The sequence below is a fragment of the Lepidochelys olivacea genome (assembly GCF_965140295.1).
Source record: "Lepidochelys olivacea isolate rLepOli2 genome assembly, chromosome: 6".
NCBI lineage: Eukaryota > Metazoa > Chordata > Testudines > Cheloniidae > Lepidochelys > Lepidochelys olivacea.
Window position 1 is genome coordinate 16,314,814 of NC_140416.1, and position 16,421 is coordinate 16,331,234.

Genomic DNA, 16,421 nt, shown 5'->3' on the forward strand with positions numbered 1-16,421 from the left:
AGTAGAAATAATTCCAGTAATTTCCTCCTTGGCTGTGGTGAGGGAAGGAGCTCCTGAATTTCTGTGACTTTAGCATTGTGTCAGCTCTTCATATATCCTTGCTTTATTTTCCCCATTGTCTGGTTGGTTCTGTGGTTGTTTAAACAGTAAGCCCTCCATTTTCAGTGCTTCAATACAAATTTTATTTGATACTCCTGCATTGTATTTGTCCACCATCCTCTGTCCAGGAAATTCTGACCTGAGCACCAGCCTGTCTTGCAAAGGTTTTTTTTGGCACTGCTAGTATTGCTGTTCATTATGATCCAGGCCTTCTTCCCTAAACTAGTAGGGAATTCCAGGCACTTGCATGGGACTGCATGAGAATCTGAGCAAAGAGGGCTGCAACTAGAACTCAGAAAAATCAGAAGAAATGTCTACCGCTGAGGTACTCTAGGACGGGAACTCTGTAAGAGGCAACCCTATCTTCTTTGAGTGATGGTTCCTATGTTTATTTTACACGTGGGTGCGCATGCATGCCATGCACCTGAGTCCAGAACTTTTTCCAAGCAGTGTCTGTTGACCCACATATTCACAGTGTGGCTCCTCATGCTCCTGACCAAGTATATAAGGGGTGGTGTGGGTTGATACCACTCCAGTTTCGTCTTACCACTGCATGGCCTGAGTCGGAACCCCTATTCCTCCTTTTCCATCAGTGAAGCTCATCAATGGTGCCTCTACTGTCTGGTCGAGGTGCACATCTTGGTGAAGAGCAGCATCTGCAAGTCCTTCCCACCCAGAACTAGAGAGACCCTTGAGCTCCAACTCTGCAAGTTCCTGATGGAAGAGGCAATGAGGCTCTGAAAGCACTCTGATCCTGGCCAGGGAGACACCCGCTGTACAGTGGCCTCTTCCGACTGGTAATGCCCTTCCCAGCACGAGCTATGGTGTGGAGACACTGGTGTTACCCAGGGTTTTCAGAACCCAAAGCCGTGGTAACTTAACTGTTTCACTTCAGGTGGTGTCAGGAATAAATCAATGGGGGTACAGTGCTTCTAGCTGATGAAAGATTGATAGAAATAAGCATGCTCTCATCTAAAACTACTATTTATTAGATTTAAGCACACACAAACATAAACAATTGGTTTAAAACATCCAAAATAATTACCTAAAATCTGAGATGGTATCAAGTAATTAGCAGCAGGTCAGTGATTGCTGGTCGCTTCCCTGCCAGGGAGTATGCTATCCGGAAAAAGTCACTCAGGATAACTTCAGAGAACTGCTCCAAAGTATACTCTATTATCTAGTCTTTTTATAATTAATTTTTACAAAACACATACTCATAGTGACCCCTACTGGGTCATCATGTCTCCTAACTTCAATAAGTTCAACAAAGCATTCCTAGCCATCTTAGCCATAATAAGCTTCTATATCAAACGTGCCCAAACTCTAGGTCTCCATCCACTTATTTTCTTTTGGTCTCAATTTGTTGACTCTTTTTTTCCCTCCTTCCATTCTGATTAGCAGAAACTGCAAGCCTGCTGCTAGTATTTGACCTTGCCTCCAAAAGCCCTGCTTGTCCAAATTATCCATTAACTATGTGATGGTTTATTTTATTAATTAATAGTGGTTCAATGCACACAATATGGCTGTGATTAGCTTGATCTAATTTTGGGGTAACACTCCCCTCAATTCTGGGGTAACACCGGTACCAAAGCCCAAGGGCATGCCGTACCATGAGAGTAAGAAACACTCTCATCAGCATAAGAGCAGATCTCCACAGCAGACTGCTTATAAGAGAGACTTTTCCTCTCCAAGCCATGCCATGTTGGATGAAATGTCTTGCATGGGCCCTGGAGGGTAAGGCAAAGAAGAAGTAGGATCCGTTGATACTGCCAATGACCTTGATACCAGGACACTTGGAGTGCCCGGCTACAAGTGTGGCTCCAGGTGCTCCATCAGTGCTGCCTCGCCGGTATGTAGACTGGCTGGCTCTGACTTCTGAACTGGGATCTTCCAGAGTCTCAATGGGCACCCCACAAGCCCCGGGATATACATAGAAGTTCATAACACTGGAGGAGGTGTTTCTGCCGTACCTACAGTCTCCACTTCTCTCGGGCCCGTCCATTCTTTGGGTCGTCCCCGTACCTAAGGACGAATCATTGCTCCTGCTGCAGCAGAGGCCCCTTCCCCACCCATCAGACCAGTGACTTCTGGTACCAATGGTCCCGCCATTTCCAATGAAACCATCATCTGACTCAGGGGAGTCCCAGGACATAGCCCTAGCAAACATTGCCTCTCAGGAGCCCAGACAGGCAGCGGAGGCACCCTTATCGGCCCAGCTGTGACCCCCCCTGGTACCACTTCCCTTGGGGTCCATCCTCTACCTCCCATAGAAGCCTCAGGAACTATTCAAGGGATAGATGAATGGGAACGATGAGGTTCCCAGTACCATGGTTCCCTACAGTGTGGTCTCAAGCTCTATACACCTCTATGCCTGTGTGGCCTTATTGGGGACCTTGGTCATTGCAAGGGAGACAAGATTCCCCACACATGCCTAAAACTCCTTCAGCCATGGCTACAGCTACTCAGGTGGCAACTAAATGTCTACCAGCTCAGGTCTCCCGTAATCATGAGGAAGAGGAAACCGCACTTCTCCCAGTAGACCCTGCAGGACCAGCCATCTTATCACTTTCAGATGAGTAAGTGGTGCCTCCCATGGCCCCACAACTGGATGATTTAAAGGATTTTTAAGACAACCTGAAAAGAATAGCAGCAGCACTCCAACCCTTGGAAGAGGTCCAATAATCCACCCACAAACTTATGGATTTTTGCTGTCTACCTCTCTAGATAGGCTAAGCTTGCCTATAATTGATGGATCTGTTCCAGTTGCTATGAGAGACCCCAGTTACAAGTATATCCATGTCTAGAAAGGTGGACAGAAAATACCAAGCTCCACCCAGAAGTGAGACAGAAGAGAACACCACCAAAAGAAAAGAAGCTGAAGAGATGAGATTTATTCTGCAGAAAATACTATTTTTCTGCAAGCTTCCAATTTCTGCTAGCTAATTATCAACCTCTGATGGCAAGATGTAATTTCCATATCTTTGGATAACTCTTGGTCTTCAATGACAAGTTGCTGTCAGGCTCCAGCGATGAGTTCTCATCCTTGGTTGCTGCAGGCATTTGTTAGCTAAAACTGGACTGTAAGCTGCATTAGATTCAGCAGATACTGCCTCTTGTTCCCATGGCTTTGGTGATGCGCAGGTTATCATGGCTACAAGGATCCAGCTTCCCCCAGAGAAGTCCAGAGAAGTCCTCATGAGTTAAGGCACCCTATGTAGGCCCAGGAGGAGTTCCAGGAACTGTCCATACAACAAGATGAATATCCCTGCCAGTTGTTGTGACAAACCTGCCCCTCAGCTTGCTCTTGGACTTCTGACCCATGGCTGTGACTACTGTTTCCTGACTCTGGCTCTGATCTTCAGTGCTATTCCTGGCTTCTGACCATCACTCTCTGACCACTAGGCATGACTGTCACTGCTCTGACCAGTAGGTCTGACCACTCAAGCCCCGGTCGTGACACCCAACATCCTGAGGTTCCCAGCTTCCCAACCCAGGGCTCTACCTGCGGTAACAGACCTATTATCATCTGTCAAGGGGAAGATCCTACACCCAGCCCTGAATTCCCTTCATCATACAGCCTGGCTCTTGGATGGATGTTGAATGTAAAATGACTGTTCCTCTCCTGTTCTAGACCACCTAGTTAACAGTGGAAAGGACTCTGAAATAACCTTACCAGGCAAAATGGACAAGGTTTTCTCACTGGTGTCATCAGAAATCCCTGAACCCTCAGGAAATCAATACTGACAATTCTAGACTACTTGTTAGAACTGAAACACTCTATCCTATCATTGAGCTAAGTAAACGTACACATGACAGCAATCTCAGCACGCCATCTATGCATAGAGGGTCAATCTATCTTTTTCTCACCCAAGAGTCATAACATTTCTAAAGGCCTAATAAGAGTGTTTCCATTTATCAAGGACCCTATCCCTCCATACAATCTCAGCCTGGTTCTCTCAGTGCTCATGGGCCCTAGCTTTTAACTGATGGCTAAAAGTTCTTTTCCATACTTGTCACTGAAAACATCCTTCTTGGTAGCAATTATCTCAGCAAGGAGGGTAGGAGAGATGTAAGCACTGATGGCTGATCCTCCCTGTATATTTTTCTACCCAGACAAGTTTTTGTTAAGAACATACCTCAAGTTTTTATCAAAGGTCACGGAATTCCATCTGAATCAACAAATCCACTTACCTGTGTTCTTCCATAGATCTCTCTAATAAAACAGAGGAAGCTGTTCATACTTTGGATTTCAGAAGAACCCTGGCATTCTACCTCCAAAGAACAAACCTGCAGATCTTCACCAAAACTCTTTGAGTACATCTACACTGCATGTAAACCCCGCATCTGCCAGACCTGAGCTTGTGGACTCAGTATTTCCAAGCCTCCATTTGAGCATCCACACTATATTGTAAACCTAGGTTTACAGTTGCTGGACCTGGGTCTCAGCTGTATGCATACTGCATTACACAACTACCTGACTTGAGTCTGCAGCTTGAGCTATATCTACACTGAAAAATGACAAGGCTTGCACCTGAGTCAGAGTGGGATTAGGCTCTGATGCAGTCCCCTAACAGGATCCAAAGACCCAGATCCTAAAGGTTTGCTGACCCAAATCTAATGGACTTGTGTGTGGATGGATGGAGGGCTTGGGCTCAAACTTGAATCAGAGCCCGGGCTTAGTGTACAGTGTAAACATATTGTTTGTGGCTATTGTAGAGAGGATGAAAGGCAAAGCCATATCCTCCCAACATTTATTGAATTGGATCCGACTGTGTGAAGACTTGGTATGCGACTACAAAAAAGGACCCATCTACTGTCATTAAAGCAGATTCTACTGAGAGCTTAAGTAGCCTCCATAGCCGCACTAAAGAATATATCTATCCCAGTTATATGCAAGACAGTGACCTGGAGATCTATTCATACATTCACTAAGCATTGTGCACTTACCAAAGCCTCCAGGTCAGATGCCGCATTTGGCAAGGCTGTGCATTGGTCATTAATTTTTAACTCCAAGCTCCCACCTCCAATGTACAGGTCAACTGCTTGGGAGTCACCAACACTGGAATGTTCATATGGAGAATAATTCAAAGGAGAAAGAGAAATTACTAACCTTGCACAGTAACTGTAATTCTTTGAGATGTGTTGTCCAACTGCACACTCCACGACCTGCCCTCCATCCCTTCTGCCTCAAAGTTCCCTGGGGAGGAAAAACAAACAAACCTGGGATTCTGTGGTTGAGAGGAAATTGAAGACAGCTGGCTCACTCTGCTCTTCTATGCACTTGCTGAGGAGCACAAGGAGCTGCAGGGCCCATGCATACCATGCAGACATTTCTGGCCAAAAGACTCCAAACTCGAGTGCAGAGAGGCATATGCACACTAATAGTAGAATGTGCATGTGGGCGATATATCTTAAAGAACTCCCGTTACTGTACACAGTAAGTAACTTGTCATTATCTCCATTTTATAAATGGGGAAACAGAGGCATAGATCGGTGAAATGACTTGTCCAGGTCATTCAGCAGAACAGTGGCAGAGCTGTATTATGATATGCTTGGATGATTTAAGCCTTTGACCTTAACCTGTCCTTTCCCACTCCATCAGCCAGTCCACTTAAATGATGAACTGGTGGAAAATATCAGTTGTTAACCCCCCAGGCCAAAGTAGGGCCCCAGTCCTGAAAAGACTTAATTCAATGGGACTACTCATAGTGTGGAAAGTTAAGCACGTGTGCAAATCTTTGAAGTTTTGGGGTCTAAGTATTGGTACTATAATAAAAGCTATTTAAGAAAAGGCAGAATAACATGGAGGCTTATACGGGGGGAAAAATGTTTCGAAATGAAGAGGTTCAGTAAGGAATAATCCACGCTTAAAGAGTGTATCTTCAGAACAAAGAGAAATTAATGCATGTAGATTACATACGGGTTCCTTTTTCCCTTGTTTAGATGATTCTGAAAAAAAAAAAAAACCTTGGAACTCTTCCAACTACTATTGCACCACCTACTGCAGAGGAGCTTTTACACAATATCAGTTGGTTAGAAAATGAAAAGAACCAAATTGAGTTCATCCAGGTAATGTTTAGCTTTCTCACATGGTTCCAGATCCTTTATAATGTTCTGTTTTCAAAAAGCAAATAACATGGAGGTGCTTATATTGACTGTATAGTTATGGCTGTCTTGGTTTCAGCACTTAAAGAAGGGATTCAACCTCTGTTATGTATGAAGGATGGAGCATATCCTCCCCAAATTTACCACACTTATTCTTTGAATATTAAATTAATTTTCTGAGAATTTACAAGTAAATCTCTTAATTAGTTTGACTTAAAACATAATTTTAAAATGGGCCCTTTTAAGAAATTTAGCACTTGTCAGATCTTTCTTTTGGCCCAAATGATGTTAATAATGGAATAAAACAGAGTCTTTGAACTTTTCTTATATTTAATGCCATTGCAATTTCATGTATATCTGAAGAAATTAGGTTCTAATTCAACTAAATTATTAATAATCAGTGTATTGAATTGTTATGATTATAGACAGGGCCAGCTCAATAGTTCAGCTCATTCTTAAATTGAGACATTGTGACTTCAGAGGTAACCAATCATAACACTCCCTCTCTGGCCAATTTGCATGCTGCAGTTCTATTGGTTGAAATGAGTAAATGGCATGAAAAGAACTGTGCACTTGTGTCAGGAGATCTCACTAGAAGATGACGTCGCACGTATATTGCCTCCTGCTCTCACTGCTCTTAAAAGTTCCAAAGTCACATATTAGTTCCTTTGTTTTATCCTCTGTTGGGAAAGTTGAACACCTTCTGTGGAACATGGGGACATCATATGGGGCATATGGATGGCTCCTACCATGCCTAGCACATCACCACTTTCCCCTCCAATTTGACACACATCCCTGCTGACTTTCCCAGCCCCTTCGCATCTCTTCTCACTGCCTCTCCAAAGACATAGCTGGTTCCCCTTTCCTTTGGCTCCACATGGTGCTCCTTTCTAGTACTGGTGGTGTCAAAGGCAGATGTTAGGGAGACTTGTGCTATGTAATAATAATATAAGGTGAAGGTTTGGCCTGGGGAGAGCCAATATCTCTACTCTGTAAGGAATGACCCTGCACTCCTGCCTCAGTTTAAGTGTAAAAAAAATTACAAAAATGTTCTTTGAGTGTCCCCTGCATATTCCCACTCTTGGAACTTGCACTGACCAGTGCAGCAGCATCCTTTAGAACTATCAGATCAAAGAGGCTTGACTAACAAGACCTCTTGTAATCGAAGGGCCTGAGGTCCATTTTGTCTCTCTTTGCGGACCCGAGGTGTGAATTCTACAGATAGCACAATGTGCAGGGTGTGACAGGTTCGGTCAAAGAAATCCCCTTGGGACTGCCACCTGATGTGCTGAGACTACCTCTGAGCCCTTTTCCCCTGGCAGCTTGGGACTTCAGTACCCTGTCTTGTTGAGCCAGACATGCTAGCCTGCTACAAACACAGACCCAGCTCTCAACCACGTTCCCCAAACACTGCAGACTTAGCTGAAGATGGCCTAGGAAGTGCTCCTGTCTCTAGCACCCAGATACCCAGTTCCCAATGGGATCCAAACCCCAAATAAATCTGTTTTACTCTGTATAAAGCTTATACAGGGTAAACTCATAAATTGTTCACCCTCTATAACACTGATAGATATGTTTGCTCCCCCAGGTATTAATTACTTGGTTAATTAATTACTTTGGGGTAAATAATAAGCAAAAAGTGATTTTATTAAATATAAAAAGTAAAATTTAAGTGGTTCCAAGTAGTAACAGACAGAACAAAGTAAATTACCAAGCAAAATAAAACAAAAACACACAAATCTAAACCTAATACAGCAGAAACTAAATGCAGGTAAATCTCACCCTCAGAGATGTTCCAATAAACTTCTTTCACAGACTAGACTCCTTCCTAGTCTGGGTCCAGCAATCACTCACACCCCTGTAGTTACTGTTCTTTGTTCCAGTTTCTTTCAGGCATCTCTTTAGGGTGGAGAGGCTATCTTTTGAGCCAGCTGAAGACAAAATGGAGGGGCTTCCAGCGCCTTTTATATCCTCTCTCTTGTGGGCGGAAACCAAACCCCTTTGTTCTCCTGTGCAAAATCAGAACAACAAGATGGAGTCTGTAGCCACCTGGGCAAGTCACATGTCTATGGATGATTCAGCTTTTTGCAGGCCAATGCCATTGTTTACATGTTAGTTTGAACGTTCCCAGGAAAGCTCAGATGTGGACTGACGTCTCCCAAAGTCCATTGTCAGTTAACTGTTTCTTGATTGGGCACTTACTGAGAATAGTCCTTTCTCAAGAAGCTGATCAAATGCTTCACTGAGGCTACTTAGAATCAAACAAATACGTAGCCAATATTCATAACTTCAAATACAAAAATGATATACATACAGACAGCATAATCTTAACCATCAAACTACAACCTTTCCATAGACATCCCACTTGGCCTACTCTGTACAAGAACTGGTGCAACCATAGGACCCTGGTTGCAACAATGATCTATACAGTCACAGTTTATGTCAATAACGTCACACTGGGGATTGATTCCTCCACTATTCACTTCAGACAATGAACATGTGCATCAGATGCCAGGAAGACTGCTAGGAGATCTGGAGAGGTTCGTTTGCTTTCACTGCTGTGGTTGGAAGGAACTGAGGTGGCAAAAGGCATCAAGCACCTTTTATATCCATACACTAACTCTCTTTTGTCTTGCTTTGCTTCACCTTTTCTTGGGAAAAATTTTCAAACATGAATGTATGGAATTTGCACCACCAGTCTATTGTATTTGCACATATGAATGAGAACTAACTTATAAAAATAGGTAGTTGTATGTTCAACTGCATGTTACTATGGCAATTATCCAGTCTATTGAAATTGCAGGAAATTGTGGTGTGCTTGCACCAGGCACACTTACTGCATGTACGTTTGAAAATGTGGTCTCTCAAATCAGTCTTGTAGGCAGTTATATTCAATATATTGTAATGAATACAAGAATGAAACTTTTCAAACTGATGCTATAGAAAAAGAAACTATTATATCCTGCCCTCAGCGGTGCATAGGAGAAATAATTATTGTTCTTAGAGTGATTGGCCATTTGGACTCCACTCTTGGTACTCGTACACCCAATCTGCAAAATCAGATTCTTTTGGCCAGTAGTGTCCATTGGCCTGCGATTGCATCCTAAGTGCCTTTGTGTCCCCTAACCAAGGACATAAAGTGGAAAGCAAGCCCAGTTGTACCTTATTTCCTTCTTACCACCCATGGCAGGAAAACTGAACCTCAGTATTGTCCATGTGCACCTTTGTGCACTGTGCTACAATTAGTGTTACTTAGTCTTTAGAATAGCTAGTTAGTTGCTAGTTAGATAGTAGTGTATATTAGTGTTTTTACCCATTGGCACAACTGCTCCCCCCAAAAAAATTATAGTCAGATATTTAGATTTAGACTAGACCCCCACACCTTTCCTTCCCCATTCAGGGGCTTTAGCAAAATTGCAGAACTGAAATCCCCTGTATTCAAAGCCTGCTCTCTTGTGAAGCTTTAGTAAATGTCACTTAATGAGAGACACCCTGTTGCCCCCCCCTTTTTTGCCTAGGAGAGGGATAGATTCCTGAGCAATATTCCATATATTGCTCCTTCTCTAAGTGAACTCAGAAAGCTAGAGAAGCCCACCTAAAATTATTCTCCTGGAGCACTCAATGCAAGCTTCCTCAGACACTGGAAGGAAGGACATAGCTAAACCTCAGGCTTCCAGTCAGTCCCTCTCCATGAGCGCCCTGGTGAGCTGATATTCCACCTGAGCTCTTGGGCTATACTCACCAAGAGGCCCCAGTCATCTGCCTTCATTTTGGCCTCAGTTACCTCTAATAGAGGTAGAAAGGAGCAGTGCTCCAGCCTTGAGCAGAGGTGTAGGACACCTTCTCTGGTACCTGCCAAGTCAAGACACAAATCATCAAACATCCGACTTATCTTGGACTCCAATATCAAAGGGCCAACGGCCTAAAAAGATTTCCTCTGGTGCCCAGTATTAGCTATCAAGAGAACACCAGTGGTACCCACTAAATCTGCTGACCACTTTCTCTCAGCACTGACTTCAGTACTCAGCACCTCCAGGAGAACTGATACAAGGTACCAAGTCTCTTCACCCAGTATCCGGGTCATTTGTAGTAGCCATGGACCAGGAGAAGTTGAAGTGGCAGGAACCTCCCAAATCTACACCCATGGAGAAAGACCTGAACAATGCTTATCTATTCAGGTGGAAATTATTTTCATTTGCCAGCCTCCAAATGTACATGGCTAACTACTAAAACCTCCTCTCCAAACACAATTACCTGAATTGGTATAAACTGTCTCAATTTGTGATAATCACTCACAGAAGAAATAATGGTTACCTACCTTATAGTAGCTGTGGCTCTTTGAAATGTGTTGTACACATGGATTCCACAACCCATCCTCTTCCTCCCCCACTACTACAGAGTCCTCCTCTTCTGGTATACTTTATTGTTGAAGGAAGTGAGTGGAGCACGTTATGCCCTTGAGTATGGGGTGAAAGGACATCTAGCAGGCATGGCCCCAGCCCGATACTACTGGCCAAAAGAATCCAATCTTGCACACATAGGATGCATGTACACCAAGAAAGGAATTCACATGGCCAACACATCTTGAAGAACCATAGTTACTGTAAGATAAAGAACCATTTTTTGCTAAACACGTGCACTGAAAATAAACAGCTCTAATTTTAACTCAAAGAACAATGGCATTATATTCTTGTCTAGTGCAGCAGCTCTTAAATTTGTTGGAAGTCTATGGGAAGCTGGCAAGTCACAAGGTGGCGCTTCTCCTTATTTCCAGCTACTCCTACAGATGTCCACATATTGTATTAAAGACAGCTAAAATACCTAAATACTGTCTTACTTTAACTTACTTTTCCATGGTTTCAGAGTAGTAGCCGTGTTAATCTGTATTCACAAAAAGAAAAGGAGTACTTGTGGCACCTTAGAGACTAACCAATTTATTTGAGCATAAGCTTTCGTGAGCTACAGCTCACTTCATCGGATGCAATGATGAATCCGATGAAGTGATCTGTAGCTCACGAAAGCTTATGCTCAAATAAATTGGTTAGTCTCTAAGGTGCCACAAGTACTCCTTTTCTTTTTACTTTTCTATATAAACAAATGCTTTAGTTGCCACAGGGGTTTTATATGATTGTGAATAAGTGGGAAATGTGTCCATGAGACAATCCCTCTATTAAGGTGTGTCCACACTGAAAATTTTCAGAACCCCTATCGTAGAGTGATTCTCCAAGGTCAACCCTCCTATTGTGCCCTGTTTCCCACTTCTGCCTATGCCTCGCCTCTTCCTTGTGTTGAGAACCAATACAGGGGAAAGACAGGATTTGGAGAAACTGATATGGTGTTCAGAGAGCATCCAGGAAGGTAACAAGGAGATGTGTCAGCAGCATGGGGTTGCTGGCTTACTGAAAAGGGGGCAGGATTGTCCAGTGCTCATTGGAGGGTCAGGAGAGGATGAGGAAGTTGGAAGAGACATAGTATAGAGAGGATAGGGAAGGAATGCTCTTGCTATTAAAGGAGGGGGATGGAATCTAGTTATATTTGAGTTCTCACAATTTAGAACCCTTTCAAGGATATGGCAGTTCCCAACTTAGAACTCTTGGGACAAAACACTTCTCAGGGTTAAAATGGAAACTTTTATATGACAGTCAGTTTCTTTTGGTGCTCATTTTTTTTATTTTTACTTGTAAAGAGTGCAGATTACAGCGACTGCTTCTGAGCTGAGTATGCCAGAAAAGTTCCAAACAAAATGTTCCCCCATACTACCATCAACACCCATTCAGCATTCATAAGGATTGTCTAAAAATTATAAACTCTGATGAAAATGTAAAAGATAGGGTGATCATACAACCTGAGTTAACCAGGACAGTCATGAAGCCCCAGTGTCCCAAGAATTTCTATCAGGGCACCTGAAGTGTTCCAGTTTTTCATTTCATCAAGCAAACCATTTGTTTGTTTATTTATAACTTCAAAATGTTCAAATGTTATACCAAATACAATTTGATCTGTGTTTACCAAGAACTTAGTTTAGTGGAATAATGTCTGTTCAGTATAAAGAACAGGATTTGGAGTGAAAAGTTGAATGAATGTAGATGCTATCGAAGCTATTTTTTGTCAGTGACCTTTGTTCAATGTTTCAGAATAAACTCATTCAGAACTCTAATTTGCTTGGAAAAAATCCTCCACTCTGAAAAATATGCACAAGTTGCTATTGCACTGGAAACTGGCAATAGCAATACCATCATGCATTTTAAACAAAAATGTACTTTTTTCTTTGGTATGAGTATCCTGTGACCCTAAAAAATAAACGTATAAAAGTAACTTGATTTTTTGCTTTGAAAATAGGGTTCTTAATGAGAGATTTGTTACGCTTCAAGTGTTCCCCTTATGCCTTATATAACCCCCTAGCAACATAAAAACATAATAAAAAAGATGTGTTGATTTTTTGGTGCTTTCTATGATTAAGATAAAATTATTTTGGAATATAACTACCATCTTCCTTTAAATAATCACGACCAATATTTGTCATGTTTTGGCCTCTGTCATTACTTTCCTGAAGGGAAGTAGCAATGTAATGACAATAAATGTTACCACAGTGTTGGCCTGCATTATTTGTTTTGTGATTGTTTGGAAAAAAAAACAACTGTACTCTGAAACATTCTAATAAAATCTAAAAATCCATCATTACTATTATGTTTGTTGTTTAGTCATTGAATGCTCAGAAGTGTGGTAGATGCCATACATTCTGTACTGTTTTGTTTAAACTTAAAATGAATCTACTTCTTGTGATTTTTAGAAAAAAGCAAGGCTCCTTTCTTATGACTATGGAGACGTTATATGTGAGGAACATGAAATGCCACAAGGAATCCACCTAATTATTTCCGGAATGACAAAGGTAAGTTATGTTTACTGCTCAAAATGTATTGTGAAATTTACAGTTGGTAGTCTCAAGGGAAGTAAAATGCTGGAGTTATCCTTTTAAACTCTATTTGAAAATGTTCAAAGTTCACCTTAATTATATTGTCTTCCTAGATCTTGGAATTGTTTACCCGCTGAAGGGTTAATGTCTAGCTATTCCACCTGGAAGCAGGCGGGGCACACCCTGACTGTTTCCTAGGAGCAATGCACACATTGCTCTATCCAAGGACAAGGGCTAGATATGAACCCTGAGAACTTGATTGTTTGGACAGCAACTGTGGGAGGTTTCTTTAGCCTGGGCTCAAGGCCTGAGAACCAGGATTGTAGTAGATAGAGGATGGTAACTAAGCATATGAATCAACGTCATACATTCCTTTGTGTAGCAGTGTGTAATGCTTAGGGGGAGAAATATAATAAAAGGAGAAGGTGGAAGGCAGGGGGGGCAGAACAGCCCATCTCCGCTGACCAGCCTGTTTGCTTGCATAAAGCTGTGTTCTGTCTCATCACTGAACCGCAACAACCCGCCACGTGAACTGTGGAATAATTAATAGCTGTTTGTCTTATTGAGACTGTGCACTTCAATACATGCTCACTGATGTGGAGGTTATAAAGAGGCAAGAGGTTCTACATGCTAAATTCCTATTTTTTCCATCTGCCAACACATCTTACAACTGCTGGTCTTGATATTATTCCCTTTTAGAAGTCAGGGGTTTTCTGCTTACTTAGAAGTTAATACTAACTGTTCTTGGGTAAGGAGTACTCTTCTAAGGGGTATATAGCTTGTGCCACCTTTCCACCTGAGGGTTGAGGAGCTCCTCTACTGCTGAGGTCTTCAAATCTGACCAAATGAGCAATCTTAAAATGCTCTCTAGAATTTCCTTAGCCTCTAAACATTGTATGTAAAAATCATAACGTGTTTTTTTAATCAACTTATAACACTGTGTCCTTAAAATTATAGAGAAGGGCTACATCCTTTAGTATGTCATTATGATGTCCTCTCATCGCCACTTCCTTTTTCAGGGAAATCTTCTCATGAGAATTTACTGAGGCAGAAGTTGCCTCCACAGGGTTTTGCAAATAAAAGAACATGTTCCATCCTCTCATAAGGTCAGGGAGTTTTGTCTTAGGTATTTTCTCATGCAAAGAAATGTTGGGAACTTTTGCAGATTCTTGATCTAAGACTGGGTAGCCAAACTATGGCCCACGGGCCAGATCCAGGCTGCCAGCCATTTTAATCCGGCCCTTGAGCTCCTGCTGGGGAGCAGGGTCTGGGACTTTCCCTGCTCCGGTGCTCCAGCTGGAAACCAGGATCAGGGGCTGCTCTGCATGGCTCCTGGAAGCAGCAGCATGTTCCCCCTCCAGCTCCTACACATAGGGGCAGCCAGGGGGCTCTGCTCTGCATGCTGCCCCAACCCCAAGTGCAGCCCCCACAGCTCCCATTGGCTGGAACTGGCAGCCAATGGGAGCTGCAGGGGCGGTGCCTGCAGACGGGGCAGCCCGCAGCAGAGGCGCCTAGCCATGCCTCCACGTAGGAGCCAGAGGGGGGACATGCCGCTGCTTCCGGGAACTGCTTGAGGTAAGCGCTGCCCCAAGCCTGCACCCCCGAGCCGCACCCCCGAGCCACCCCCCCTAACCCCCAAACCCCTGTCCCAACCCTGATCCCCCTCCAACACTCTGAACCCCTCGGTCCCAGCCCGGAGCACCCTTCTATACCCCAGAGTCTGAACCCGCAGCCGGAGCCTTCACCCCGCACGCTACCACCTAGCTCGGAGCCCCCTCCTGCACCCTGAACTCATTTCTGGCCCCACCCCGGAGCCCGCACCCCCCAACCAGAGCCCTCACCCCCTCCCACTTCCCAACCCCAGTTTTGTGAGCATTCACGGCCTGCCATACAATTTCTATACCTAGATGTGGCTCTTGGGCCAAAAAGTTTGCCCACCCCTGATCTAAGAAGTCTCAGCAGATTCCTTAAAAAATAAATAAATACATAAAAATTATTCCTATATACAGTAGTAACCCTTAGTATCAAGCCTATAAGCTTCCTCGGGATTCACTTTCAGGATACCTTTTCTCTGAACCTAATAAAGGAATCTCACAGGAAGTATTTTAGATTTTATTAGTGTAATGATCAGTGCAATTGCTCTTTAGTTTTAGAATCATAGAAATGTAGGACTGGAAGGGACCTTAATAGATCATGAAGTCCAGTCCCCTGCACTAAGGCAGGACTAAGTTTTATCTAGACCATCCCTGACAGGTTTTTGTATGACCTGTTCTTAAAAACCTCTAATGACAGCGAATCCACAACATCCTTAGATAATTTGTTCCAGTGCTTAGCTACCCTTACAGTGTCTAACCTAAAAAGAAAAGGAGTACTTGTGGCACCTTAGAGACTAACCAATTTATTTGAGCATGAGCTTTCGTGAGCTACAGCTCACTTCATCGGATGCATACCGTGGAAACTGCAGCAGACTTTATATACACACAGAGATCATAAAACAATACCTCCTCCCACCCCACTGTCCTGCTGGTAATAGCTTATCTAAAGTGATCATCAAGTTGGGCCATTTCCAGCACAAATCCAGGTTTTCTCACCCTCCACCCTCCCACACACAAACTCACTCTCCTGCTGGTAATAGCCCATCCAAAGTGACAACTCTCTACACAATGTGCATGATAATCGGTGATCTTCCTGATAACACCATCCTGGCCACTATGGATGTAGAAGCCCTCTACACCAACATTCCACACAAAGAGGGACTACAAGCCGTCAAGAACACTATCCCCGATAATGTCACGGCTAACTTGGTGGCTGAACTTTGTGACTTTGTCCTTACCCATAACTATTTTACATTTGGGGACAATGTATACCTTCAGATCAGCGGCACTGCTATGGGTACCCGCATGGCCCCACAGTATGCCAACATTTTTATGGCTGATTTAGAACAACGCTTCCTCAGCTCTCGTCCCCTAAAGCCCCTACTCTACTTGCACTATATTGATGACATCTTCATCATCTGGACCCATGGAAAAGAAGCCCTTGAGGAATTCCACCATGATTTCAACAACTTCCATCCCACCATCAACCTCAGCCTGGTCCAGTCCACACAAGAGATCCACTTCCTGGACACTACAGTGCTAATAAACAATGGTCACATAAACACCACCCTATACCGGAAACCTACTGACCGCTATTCCTACCTACATGCCTCCAGCTTTCACCCTGACCACACCACACGATCCGTCGTCTACAGCCAAGCTCTGCGATACACCCGCATTTGCTCCAACCCCTCAGACAGAGACAA

At 43.4% G+C, this 16,421-nt stretch overlaps 1 protein-coding gene across 1 annotated transcript in view; it reads left to right on the top strand.

The window, feature by feature from the left end:
- Positions 1-16,421, top strand: part of LOC311522788 (solute carrier family 9 member C1-like) — a gene marked incomplete at its 5' end in the record, with an annotated part of 307,404 nt that overhangs the window by 214,186 nt on the left and 76,797 nt on the right. Inside the window, 2 exons of the mRNA XM_084632258.1 lie at positions 6,046-6,171; positions 12,998-13,096. Coding sequence (XP_084488384.1) covers positions 6,046-6,171; positions 12,998-13,096 — 225 coding nt within the window. The remainder of the gene's footprint in view (positions 1-6,045; positions 6,172-12,997; positions 13,097-16,421) is intronic.